General features: G+C 33.0%; 1 protein-coding gene across 1 annotated transcript; it reads left to right on the forward strand.

Moving 5' to 3' along the window:
• The first annotated feature begins 5,714 nt into the window (after window positions 1–5,714).
• Window positions 5,715–9,214, forward strand: LOC114383580 (glucan endo-1,3-beta-glucosidase 4-like). The gene is made up of 5 exons (XM_028343276.1): window positions 5,715–5,966; window positions 6,234–6,337; window positions 6,724–7,971; window positions 8,682–8,709; window positions 8,808–9,214. The coding sequence occupies exons 2-5, from the start codon at window positions 6,262–6,264 to the stop codon at window positions 8,959–8,961; spliced, it is 1,506 nt and encodes a 501-aa protein (XP_028199077.1). The 5' UTR covers window positions 5,715–5,966; window positions 6,234–6,261; the 3' UTR covers window positions 8,962–9,214.
• The last annotated feature ends 4,970 nt before the right edge of the window (window positions 9,215–14,184 follow it).

Genomic DNA, 14,184 nt, shown 5'->3' on the forward strand with positions numbered 1-14,184 from the left:
CTCAGTCCATTCAGAGGTCTGGGCAATCACAGTTTGAATCTAAAAGTTACATAAAGAGTTGGATGCAGAGTTCACAACACGATGTGTATCTTGGAGCCTACCTAAATGGGTAAGTCACAAAATAACAAAATTTAATTAATGTTTACTAATGTACTAACCCATTTTAGGTTCCACTGCAACGGACACTGGCAGATGGTGGTCATCCTGCCCAAGGAACACTTAGTTGTCTGGTTTTGTTCATTGCATAACAGGCCAGACAACTACCTTAAGGGGATTATTAATAGGTTAGTGTTGTTTTCAATACATTTGCATTGTAATACCTCAACGTACAACACCAGTTTTTAATTGTTACTCATATGGAACAGTGCTATCAAGGGTCTTGATGATGCTCCACAGCCTAAATCAAAGGCTCCTGCTAGGTGGATTGTCGTCAAGGTACGTCATTTACATAAAACTTCTACTTATATATATTTCTTTATGTGTCTATACACTAGTTGTTTAATTAATATCCAAATTTCATTATGTATTTAGTGTAATAGACAAAAAGGAACTACTGAGTGCGGCTACTATGTCATGCACTGGATGTCCATCATCATTTTAGGAACTTTTAGAAATAATTGGGAAGCGGTAAGTTTATTTCAAAGAAAATCGATTTATTTATAATTTGTATTACATTATTAACTTAATATGATTTATTTAATCATGCAGTATTTTAACGACCCTAGACCATTGGAGCCTGAGAGATTAAAAGTATTGCGGATCCAGTGGGCATAGTTTTATCTCCGAATTAGAGATCAGGCCTAGGATTTAGGGACATTTTTTAACATTTTTTACATTTTTTACATTTTCTATGTAACATGAACATTGAATTCATTTGTTGATAGTTCTTTATAATATATAAATTAATTATTTGATGTTTATTATCATTAAAACTGCTTGAAAGCAGAATAAAATGTTTATTTGCTGTGAATTGGGCCTCCTGAAATTGCATTTGATAGGTACAATTTTGGGTTTACTGTAAAAACAGAAAGTGTATATAAAAAAAATATTTGAAAACAACATCGGTTATTAACAAAAACCGATGTTAATATCATAACCAACATCGGTTATAATAGAAAATCGATGTTAACATTTGTATATTAACATCGGTTTTTTGTGTATAACCGATGTCAGCGTTTGTATTTTAACATCGGTTATCTGTAGAAAACCGATGTTAACTAGTGTACATTAACATCGGTTAATTATAAATAACCGATGTGAATATTTGAATATTAACATCGGTTATTTATAATTAAACGATGTTATACACAAAGAACTACACCAAATAAGTGTATGCATCATCAACGTTGACATCGGTTTTCTAGCAAAACCGATGTTAAGGGCATATATTAACATCGGTTTTTGTAGAAAATCGATGTTAAACTAACATATTTACATCGGTTTTACTGGAAAACCGATGTCAACGTTCATCATGCCTACACTTTTTTTGCTGTCGTTCATTGTGTTTAACATCGGGTATTTGGAGAACCGATGTTGTCATATGTATGTTAACATCGGTTCTCCAAAACCGATGTTAACATTCATACATTCAACATCGTCACTTTCAACATCGGTTTTAGAACCGATGTAGAATGTTCTAAATAACCGATGTTGAAAGTGTATTTTCTAGTAGTGGATATTCTAACTCTATTATGCTAGATGTAAAGATAGTAAAAGATCCACTTTAGGCTACATTTTCTTATTGGTAGGAGAAGCTATTTCATGGAAAAATGTCAAACAAACACTTGTGGTTACTTCCTCCATGGAGGCAGAATTTATAGCATATTTTGAGGCATCCAATTATGGAATATGGTTACTAATTTTTTGTCACTGGCTTGTGCATATTGGGAAATGTTGATGGATTGACACGTGCACCAATTCGTCCCAAGTAGTAAAGTTAAAATGGAAGTCTGAGTATCATATTCACATGGACTTTGTTTGTACTTATGTAGATGAATATTTGATTAAGAAAAAGATTTGGAAAGATTGTAAAAAAATAGTAATTTAAATTGATAGAAAATTAAATTAAATAAAAGAAGAAATTAAACAAGAATTTAAATTAATTAATTAAAGACAGCAAGATTAGAGAACCCAATAATATTGTAAAAGTAAATTCAGAAGATGAGAATGATGAAAACTTAACCTACCAGAGCTACTCTTTGATGTAATGTTAATGATTTTTATCTATTTATAACTATTCCAATTTACACCAACATCTACTATTATACTCTAACTTTGGTCCCTCGTATGAAAGAGTCTAATTTATCTTCTTTTTTTCTCAAATCCCTTTGCAGAGCTAAAATAGTAAATTACATTAAAAATAGAGATGTATATCAGGCAAAACACATTGACATCAAGTTCCTAGTTGTGAAAGAAAGAGTGCAAAGTGAAAAAATATCCATTGAACACATAGGGACAAACTCCATGATAATAGATCCATTTACAAAAGGATTACCACCTATGGTATTTCATGAGCACACTGCTCATATGGGTGTTGTCATGATTGAGGATATTTCAGCATAGTGGGAGTTTGTATTTTGTTTTGTTTAATGTAAGATACTTATGCTTTATGATATTTATCTTATCAGATATAACATTATTTAGTTTCTAGTTATTGTGCTTCACTTTGTTAGATTATACTATAACAATGATCTCACTAAAGTAATTAAAGTAGGACCAGTTGAAAATAGACATTTTTTTATCACATTAAATGTAATTTTCATGCTGCACATCCACGCTTGATCTATGTTGTTGGTTATATTGTATATGTGACCATTGATAGACCAATTACAATAAAGGTAATGGAAGTTGCTTTGATCCTATATTGATATAATTGATGAATGAGATTGATTGAAGATGTTATTTACTAAAGATAACAATTTTGAGCTCATAAAGTTATTTTATGATACATGAATAAAAAAAATATGTGATTCGAGTGGGAGATTGTTAGATATTTTTAATATGTGAGTCTGCATATAATATTAAATCATGTATTATATGTTATCTATAAGATTTTATTGTCTCTATTAAAATGATCTTATAAGGATAAATTTATTGGGATATATAACATCTCATTTGGTGTGGTCGACTATATATAATGTGTAGATATCATAAGTCTTATTTATGTTATTGTGATGGACAAATTAGCAATAAGAAATATTTAATAATTAATTACAACTCTTTGTGAATGAGTATAAGGATGAAAAGACATAACTCTTCATGAAAAGATGCTTAACTATTAGAGAAAGGATTATGGTTCCCAAGTCATATATTTTATTTTCTAACATCCCATCAATAAAGAAGATCAAGAGGGATTGTGCATAGAGACTTGGAAGATCATTTAACCCAATATTTTTTTCCTCTTATAATTATCCATGGATATTGGTATGCTTCTGCTACAGTCTTGTTATTTTTATATTCTCGATAATTTAACATAAAAGTTATGTATGATGTTCATATAATCTAGTCCATTTTCTCTCAATTTCTAACAATATATTGAAGTGTCATAAGACACTTGTTTTGTTCGGTTGTTCATTCATATATGAACATTTTATGTTGAAATTGTAGGTTTTAGCTTTTACCTTTTGAAATGTGAAAATTTTATAAATATTTTCATAAATAAATAAATTAATTTTTTTAAAATAAATTAAAATAAAATCTTTCATTTCTTTTGTTATTGAATTATCATGTAGAGGCAGCGATTTGTTACACATGTTGTTTCTATGATGCAAGAGATATTGATGTTGGCTAGTGAGAACCTCTCACTTTATGTTATTTGGTGTTGCACTTCTGTCTAACATGAAATAAATTAAAATAAAATCTTTCATTTCTTTTTATCAACAAATTTATTGTATGTACTATAGACAGATTTATAAGAGTCAAACTCCTCATCTACCTAACCAACACATTGTTTAACTAACTGAGAAAAAACCCATTTAATAATCTCTCTTTCATAATAATGGGACCTCCATTATTAAAACAAACTCTTCATAAGTTGAGCTCAAACAAGTTCAAAATACAAATGCAAGCAGCATTACATATTTGCAATTTGAGTGGGATTTATCATTTATGTGTCCCGAAACCATGAGTGACCATAAGTCATATACTACAAATTTGAAATTTGAGGGACGCATCACCGAATCTAGTAGCAGGTATTGCGCGTTGTCGCTTATTAGTAAACCACTGTGAAAAGGGGAAGAAGAATTAAAATCACTTTTTGACATTTGATACCTTGATAGGGAACAGTGGGGGGAAACTTTAGGCACTTTACAACCAAGGATGGGTCATTTTTCCACGCTCGATATATGTGGAGCTGCGCTCCTCGGTTCTTGAAACGGCCCCTAATTTTCTCTTGGTTTCAAGAACACGAGAGTGGCACCAACGTGATTTTGGGATAGTTTTTAATTCTCACTTCTCCATAATTTTTCCCTCCAGTTCTGATTTGTGGAACATTAATTTTGGTAACCACATTATTAACCACTTGCAGACTTTAGGGAATACTTTTTGTAATTTGGGTATCTCTTGTAACCGTTTCTAATATATATCATATATACTTATTTGTATATAAAAAAAAGATAAATAAGGTGGTAAAAAAAGAAAAATCAGTTGTAAAAATGTTATATAAAGTTTGTGTAAAAATAATATATTTTAAAAAAAGTTGAATAGAAAGTATAGACAATTTTCTGTATAATAGTAACAATAATAAGAGTTTAATTTCTTTTTACCATCACTATACAAACAATGCATTTATTTTTTGGACTGCAACAATGCATTCATTATTTACTCTAATAATAAGAATTTTATTTATTAATATTCTTTTACTCTTAGAATTGCTAGCTGCTTTAATGACGTCATGACTCTAGGCTTCTAAGTTCTCACTATAACTTTTTTGATGCAAGTTCCTAACTAATTTGAGTTAAAGTAGAGTGGATTTAGGACTCGTTTGAATAAGCAACGTAATTAAAGTTTTACTAAATAAACACTTATGTATAAATCATTTTTATAATTGAATGGGAAATTGGATTAAATTGATTTTATTCAGTTATGAGTTATTCTTTCAACCCCATCTTGAAGAGCTTATCGAAATAAGTTAAAAATAACTTAGAGACTTATTATAACCTATTTTCATAAACTCTCCCAAATAGATACAAGTATTTATGTCATAAAATAAGTCTAAATAAATTATATATAAATTCTTCCATAAGGAATTATTCTTTTGATATGCTTGTTAGTATGAAAATAAACGCTTGACTGGTGAGTGTGTTAAATATTTTTATTTAAAAATAAAAAATAAATATTTATTAAGTTAAAAGCCTGAATTTTTTAATTTGATTTAACATTAAATATTTTTAATCTCTTGACTAATATTAAAAAAAACTATCAATTTTAAGAAATATTCCTTAGTAATAATTAAGGGGGTATTTGGTTTGCCTTTTTTTATTTTCATTTTCACTGGAAATAATAAAAATAAGCTTGGTTGGATTTTTGAAAATATTTTCAGTAATAAAAACTCAAAATAATAAAATTTCGTTTTAATGTTTTCATTTGAAACCAGAATCTCATTTTAAAAATATAGCTTAGCTTGTAGGAAGCACAAGAGTACACAGTGGCAATAATAATATAGTAACGCACTAACGCGTCATTTGACCTTTCGGCTCCTTTTTAGTTTTGGTATGAACACTGTGACTTGTGACTGATTTATGACTATGATTGCAGAAGAAAATAATAGAAAATGAATGACTTTTGGGGTTGGAAGGAAAATCAATGGTAAAGGCAGCAGGCATGGCATGACAAAAAAGTCTCAATTTCTCAAACAAAGTTTTGAAAGGAAAAGGACATTCACAACTCACTTCACAAACTGCGATCAAGTGAAGCAGCCATTTCCACTCCCTTCCATATCACATTCACTTTTTGACAAGCTAGATGAGGTATTTACTATTCAATTACCACATCCATGTTTTGATTTTTTTCTAAGTAGAAAAATTTAGTAACTAGTAAAGTTTGTTCATTAGTGGATTGCTCATCAATTTCCTCCGTATCATATAGTAAGATACATATACAATTACAAACGTATACATTTTAGTTTTTCATTACAAATATTTGTGTTCTCATCTATGTACAAGCTATATACTTGTTAGTTGCCAATTTTAGTTGTTATATAGAAATGACTTCTTTTAATGCTGAATCCTTCATAGTTAATTAAGGCTTTGCCTGGGAACAATAATGGAAGGGATGAAGCTTAAAAGGTGGCTCGTGAGTGTTTTGTTCCTCATTGTTGCCACAGTGAGCAATGCAGCAGGTAAATCACAATTTCACTTTTTTATGTTATGGTTTTCTTGTTCATCTATTAAACCATCTGATTCAGTTGAAGGTCTTAAAATGCAGCCGCAGTTGTGGTTTTGTCACAATTCTTGATATTACAGGAAATTGTAGACAAATGCAGCCACAATGCGGTTGCAGAAACCGGTTTTTTTAAAACCTACTTGATTGTTAGTCAAAGATGTTAAGTTGAAACCTTTGCTTTTCTTGCATTAATTTTGACAGTATGCATGTTACTTTTTTCTGCTTTGTTGTTTGAACAACTGGGTAAGGAGAAGCGATAAGTAGATGCAAATACAAGGAAAAGATACTTGAATGTGTATCATATTTTTTCAGCTGATGAAGCATCACATTTTTTTAATCTAGGTGCATTTGTGGGGGTAAACATTGGCACTGATGTTACTGATCTTCCATCTGCTTCAAACGTGGTTGCTATTCTAAAAGCACATCAAATTACACACGTGCGTCTGTACAATGCCAATGAGCACATGCTACGAGCCCTTTCAAACACTGGCATTGAAGTGATTGTTGGTGTCACAGATGAAGAGATATTAGGCATTGGAGAATCTGCATCAGTTGCTGCAGCATGGATTAGTAAGAATGTGGCGGCATACATGCCATCCACTAACATCACAGCAATATCAGTAGGCAGTGAGGTTCTCACCTCAGTCCCAAATGTTGCACCTGTTCTGGTTCCTGCCATGAACCATCTTCACACAGCACTTGTTGCTTCAAACCTTAACTTTCGCATTAAGGTTTCAACGCCGCTGTCCATGGATATAATTTCTAGGCCTTTTCCTCCTTCTACAGCCACCTTTAACTCCTCATGGAACTCCACAATCTACCAACTCCTTCAGTTTTTGAAGAACACAAATTCCTCTTACATGTTAAATGCGTACCCTTATTATGGATACACTAAAGGAGATGGCATTTTCCCAATTGAATATGCTCTATTCAGTCCCCTCTCTCCAGTGAAGCAAATTGTTGACCCGAACACACTATTCCATTACAACAGCATGTTTGAGGCTATGGTGGATGCTACCTATTATGCCATAGAAGCCTTCAATTTCAATAATATACCTATTGTTGTCACGGAAACTGGTTGGCCAAGTTTTGGTGGAGCAAATGAACCAGATGCAAGTACAAAGAATGCTGAGACCTACAATAACAATTTAATCATGAGAGTACTCAATGGTTCAGGTCCCCCTAGCCAACCAAAGATAGCCATTAATACCTACTTATATGAATTATTCAATGAGGACAAGAGGAAAGGTCCTATATCAGAAAGGAATTGGGGTGTTTTTTATGCTAATGGAAGTAGTGTTTATTCCCTGAGTTTTAGTGCTGCCAACATGAGTAATGCAAATTCTCTAGGATCATTTTGTGTGGCTAAAGATGATGCAGACACTGATAAATTGCAAGCTGGCTTGAGCTGGGCTTGTGGACAAGGCCAAGCTAACTGTGTAGCTATTCAACCAGGGAGACCTTGCTATTCCCCCAATAACGTGAAGAGTCATGCCTCTTATGCTTATAATGATTATTTTCAAAAAATGCATAATGCTGGTGGAACATGTGACTTTGATGGTACAGCTACAAAAACTACTGAGGATCCCAGTAAGTCCATGTGCCTTCTTATTTTCTGTTTTATTTCCAACCTTCTGGTATGTTACTTTTGTCACACTTTATAAGTTATTTCTCTGTACTGTCAAAATATATGTAACCAAGGTTTTAAATTGCAATTTGAGATTGCACAAATTGTAGACAAATGCAGCCACAATTGCAGTTTTCGACTGTGATTTAAAACCTTGTATATATGCTATAACCATGTGCTCCTACAATTCTTTTCTTATTGCAACCTGACATTGATAAGCTTGGATCCCATACTCTGCTAGCAAGGTTTTAAATTGTGGTTGTGGTTGCAGTTTCATTGTATGTTTCTTGATATTACTCAAATTACGGGTAAATGTGGTTGATGTGGCCACAATTACAGTCACTGTCACTCAAGAAACCTGGACTTTGTGGCCAAAATCACAGTCACAGACCATTTTTTAAAATCTTGCTGCTATCCTATTTGGTATCAATTACTTAAGATTGCTTAAGGAGAAAGAAATTTCACTTTTCACATATTTTGATCAACAGAGGTAAAAAATAATGATGGACTCCTTCAAAAATTTATCTACCAAGAGTACGAAAGGGTCATGATATCGCTAGTTTCTATTTCATTCTTTCATGTTAAATGTTTACTTGAAATTATTATCATGCCCTCTGTTGAGGAATTGTAGAAGAGTTATGCAATTAATGATGGAAATTTTGCTGCATTGCAGGTTACGGGTCCTGTATATACGCGGGAAGGTGAGATATGACTCTATGTACATCAATTTATGAATAGACTTACTAGTATTTCTTATGTTTTATTATCTGATACGATTATTTGAATATTTTGATAACAGTGCTAACGCAAGCATTGGTGGAAGGAGTTCATCTTCTACAGCACTTGGACTTGGACCTGTAAGTCCAATTGGTGCTAGTTTGAACTTGCAAGTGTCCCCCCTTCAGTATTTGACATCGTTTATTAGTGTAATTTTAGCTCTGGTGTTGTCTTGACCAAAAAGGTCACACGGTTTTAAATTGCAATTTCATCGATTGTTTTTCTGGTCTATACTTTTTGTTCACAGCTCTATGTGCCATCTTTTATGGTCTATTTGGGGTCATTGTAGCTTATATTCTCTAGGTAGGTAGATAGTTGGAGAAATTTAATTCTTTAGATGAAGAAGACAAACCATTGTCATTTTGTTCACATACCAATGTAGTCAATTTATGAGTAGTGAGTAATGTCATTTCTACATGACTTTCTCCACATACACCCATTTTTTACAACATCGTACTGCAATTGGCTACTTGCGTGTTTGGAACATTATAAAACCACATCCATTCCAAAATTCACGTTAATGATGTGTTTTTACTTTAGATGAATGTTGAGAGAGAACAATGATGCACGTTACAAAATTCATTCCAAGCATCGATGTAACGTAACCACATATTTTATTATCATGCACATTCTCAAAAACGATCTGGACCAACTGAGAACATGCCATCAAAATTATGCTTGAGTGATACTCCCCGTCCAATCTCAAATACAAGGAAGAAACTACATGACTTTCTCCCCATACACGTATTTATTGGAAATACAATCTCAATTAAAAGAATAATATTTTGGGAATAACTTAATAATATAAAATTAATTAAGTTTACTTATATTTTAAATTATCATTAAAGATTTTCTTTTACTTGTATCAAGACCGGAAAAAAGTAAGGATTAATTGTGGATCTCTAACCAACCAGCATAAGCCATAAAGAGTCAAGATTAAGCAACCTATAAAGCATCCAATTTCATATCCTTCATGCTGCCCTATATCTATAACCTTACACTCCAGACGAGAGATAAAACAGAGAGCAAGAGATAAAGAAAGGCTACAAAAAAACGTGAGATAAAGAAGAAATAGAGGAGGAGAGACGGTGAAGAAATTAGGAAGAGGAAGAAAGCACTCTACTGCTTTTGATTGATGAAGGCTACGTGAGGCTCTCGGATAAAGTATTGCGGCTGCGGTTTTACTTTCCACAACAACTCTTCTATTAGTCTTCTAGGGTTTAACAAATAAATAGGCTGATTCATGACTCAAAGTCCATAAAAATCAATTATTTTATACTCTAATAGATTGCACTATTTATTTAACTATTTGAATATTATTTAGAGTAAATTACATAGATACCTTGATGTATTCGCTTATTACACTTGAGACGAAGACTAGGGTGCGAAAGTGAAACTCCTTTCGCACTCAACGCAAGTTTCGAAAAAAACAAAAAATGAACCGCGTCTGTTTGATTTAAAAATTAAAAAATAAAATGGTGGAGATCTGTTCAGGGCAACCAATTATAACAAGAGAGATATCTCCCCTTTGGAATAGGGTTCGCCTTCCCCCTCCTCCTTTGGTGTAAGCTTACCCTAGCAGAGGTCGCGGTAAAACAATTGAAATAGAGGCTTTTGTTCATTTAGCATGATTGAAACAGAGGACGAAAGAAGGGTCCTCTGTTATTTCCAGACGCAGCAACGACTTCTTCTTCCCTTTTTGTGTGTTGACGTGACTAACGACGACATATGTTGCAATGAAGCCCAGAAAGCCCAGGTTGGGGGAGCTACTGGGGCAGATCCACAACTAACATTCACCCGTTCCTCTTACCACGTCAATAACCTCGAGAAGGGTATGCCCTAATCAATTGTAGTTTTCATTTTTAAGGTTGAATATGTCCTTAGGCTTATGTTTCGATTTTATGTTAGTTTTAGTTTGGTCGGAGTTGGTTCGTGATACAAATGGCAAGCGGTTCAAGGTTAAGGGACCTGTCAGGACTTATCTAATCTGCAATCCTTCCAGATGTTTGGTGACTCATGTAATCTGCGCATCACTACCAGGAAGTCCCTTTGTGGTGAAGGTATTTCCACTCTTTTGTCACTTTTTATTATTACGGTTGTAGTTTGGTTCAGTTATCCCTGTTATTGTTTGGTTCTTATATTGCTCTTTTGATTGATGTTTGTTTTGCAAATTGGTTTGCCTCAATGTTCTTCTGTGTTGTTATGTTATGTGTTATAGTTTTGAACATGCATGACCTTTGTATGAGCAGTAGTTTTGCAATATATCTCTTAGTTTGCAAGGTTTGGATTGTGGTAAATGGGAGATTTGGATGGAAACTTTTGAAGGAAAAAGGAAGATTAAGTTAGTTATATCATGTTTATAAATATCAATATGGGATGATCGAGATGATTAACCTTGTTGACGTGACATGTTTGTGGAACAAGTTGAACAAGTGGAAGAAGTGGAACAAGTTGAACAAGTGGAAGAAGTGATAAGGTTATGATTAGCCTTTTGCAATCCTTTTAAACCTTTGGTCAGTCATGTAATTTGCACATCCCTCCATTATGTGTGACACTCTCTATCCCGACATATATATAAATAAATAAAATATATAAAAAAATGGTAAACAAATTCACGTGGGAAAAAGGTTCACATTTACTTCACTATTATCAATTAAAACTTATTAAAAACATATTTGGCTCAAAATAAGGGCGTCAAAATTTACAAAACTATTTTGTTAAATTAGTGAGGTAAAATAAATAGACTAACATCATGCAATTAATATAAAAACTTATGCCCCAACGTCACATCCTATCAGAGCATTGTGTCCCGACAGGATCCAAACACAAACAACACACAGGGAGTGAGTTATCACATTCATAACTAATAGAGAAGCAAGACAACTAGATATACATATCATATAAACCAAATAAAACTTACTTACACGTAACTCACGTAATTCCGCCACTTTGTCATTCAAAATTCACTTTTCAACCATCAATCACACTTTTCAAACATCAATCACATTACACAAGAATCACACACTCTAATCAAGACATAATAACACATCAATTTCATAATAAACAATTAGCAAGCGCATGAGACAATTATGCTAAGACTCAAGCCTATATGCAATGTGGTACCATGTAAGTAAAAAACCACTCTGGGCGCTTAGGAGTACATAACAAGACACACCACACAATAGGTATGTCAGGTCACTCTCACTAAGTAAAATCATAGGGAGACCAATCAAGGTCACAGTGTTTTGTTTTGCGAGAATGCTCCAACCTTATGGGATCCCCAAGGCCTACACTCCGAAGAGTCCGTCAGGGCCTCTCCCTCCTAATTCAGGTCCAACCCCTAAAATTATTTTAGCACACAGACACTGCTCTTAAATTATACAATACCCACGACCTCACACTCGTGTTTTAAACATATACAACATATTGCACTACAATTTAACACTGGTTCCTAAATAGGAAGCCTACACTTTCTCTTTAACACTGATTCCTAAATAGGAAACTCACACTTTCTCTTTAACACTGCACATTAACACTTTTCTCAAGATAACGCTGGTCGGGTTATTGTACAATTCACAACTTACAACACAAATAATGTCACATCAAGAGTTAATCACACACTTATTCACAACCAAAACTCATTCACAATTTTACATCTCATAATGTCACAATCCACCATCACATGTTTTCATGTATCTCACAATTCAACACATGTTCTACTTTACACTTTTACTCAATCTCAATAACAATATTGTGATCTCAAAATAACATGTCATTCCACAATTCATCACATATTTCATTCATAGACATTGCTCATGAATTATACAATACCCACGACCTCACACTCGTGTTTTAAACCATACAACATATTGCGCTACAATTTAACACTGGTTCCTAACTAGGAACCTACACTTTTTCTTTAACATTGCACATAAATATTTTTCCCAATATAAACACTAGTCGGATTATTGTATAATTCACAGCTCACAACACAATTAATGTCACAATCAATCATCTTATATTTACGTGTATCTCACAATTTAACATATTCAAATTTGCACTTATATTCAATCTCCATAACAATATTATAATATCAAAGTAATATGTTATTTTACAATTCATCATATATTCGATTTATCACTTATATACAATTTCAATCATAATTTCATAATCCCAACGGTGAAGGTGTGAGGAACTGTATCATGAACCACATATCCAAATTTTACGAAAATCCAACGGTTAAAGGAACCGGAATCGTAGTTTTACTGAGACCATTTTGGGTTTCTGTGGGAAAAGAGAAAGCTACAGTGCGAAGGGTATTTCTCTTAGCTCCGACATGTTTTTACAGTTCCCAACGGTGAGAATTCTCGGAATTGGGTTGTGAATGTGGTGCTTAAATTTCACAATGATCCAACGGTGAATGAATCCAAGATCGTCATTTTTATGAGACAGGTTTGGTGGGCTGTGAGAAAAAGAAAAGGTTTTGGGGAGGAGAGGGAAAACGAAAATGAGGGAAAGAAGAGACACCGTACGTGTGAAAACTGACCTAACGCTATTTATAGTTAGGTTTACTCTATTTATTTATTATTTTATAAAAACAAACTCTATTTTATTCTCTATCAAACAAATAAAATATCCTTTTTATTTTCTCTCAAACCATTATTTTAATACACTTATTTCTCTTTATTTATTTAATTACAAAAACCTTATCATAAAACTCTATTTATTTACAAATAACAATCCTTTTTTAAATTAGTCTACGAAAAATGGGATGCTACATTATGCAGTAAGTGAAACTAGTGATAAGGTTATGATTAGCCTTGTTCACTTGACATGTTTGATGTGGTAATTGTTGTAATATTGTCATTAATTTAGAGTTGCACATGATGGCTATTTCTATTTTTAATATTAGGCCATGTCTTTAAATAGGTATTTGTTCAATTCAGTGTTTTGTTTTGTTACCAATCAAATAATGTTGTATAATGCCATTGTTACCTATTTCTATTGTATGATGCATGTAGTGTTTTAGCTCTGAAATTCAATTAATGTATGTTTCATTTGTCATTTTGTTGAGGATTAGATGTTGTGCATTGGCTCTATGGGCTTATGTGGGTCTAGTTTGGGTATACCTAATCCCTTAAAATGCGAAAATTTAGTTCACTTTTACCATACCCCCACTCCCCCCCCCCCCACCCAAAAAAAAAAAAACTGACCCGCATGAAGGTAAACCACTTTGTGAATTTACTGTAGTTTCAGAAGTTTTAATGCCTTTATAAAAAAAAATATACATATTAATTTATAGATTAGCATGTTTGCATACTATTCCTGTGTGTCCCAATTCATAGTCCAGTCAATGTCATAGCAACTTCATTATGTAGTGTAGTTGAAGCAACATGTGT

Source organism: Glycine soja, chromosome 14 (genome assembly GCF_004193775.1).
Source record: "Glycine soja cultivar W05 chromosome 14, ASM419377v2, whole genome shotgun sequence".
In the NCBI taxonomy this organism is placed as follows: domain Eukaryota; kingdom Viridiplantae; phylum Streptophyta; class Magnoliopsida; order Fabales; family Fabaceae; genus Glycine; species Glycine soja.

Bases quoted from the DNA above. Each gene is read 5' to 3' on its own strand.
- LOC114383580 (XM_028343276.1), top strand. From the start codon at position 6,262: ATGGAAGGGATGAAGCTTAAAAGGTGGCTCGTGAGTGTTTTGTTCCTC. The intron at 6,338-6,723 runs GTAAATCACAAT...TTTTTAATCTAG, and splicing joins CACAGTGAGCAATGCAGCAG to GTGCATTTGTGGGGGTAAAC. The intron at 8,710-8,807 runs GTGAGATATGAC...TTTTGATAACAG, and splicing joins TCCTGTATATACGCGGGAAG to TGCTAACGCAAGCATTGGTG.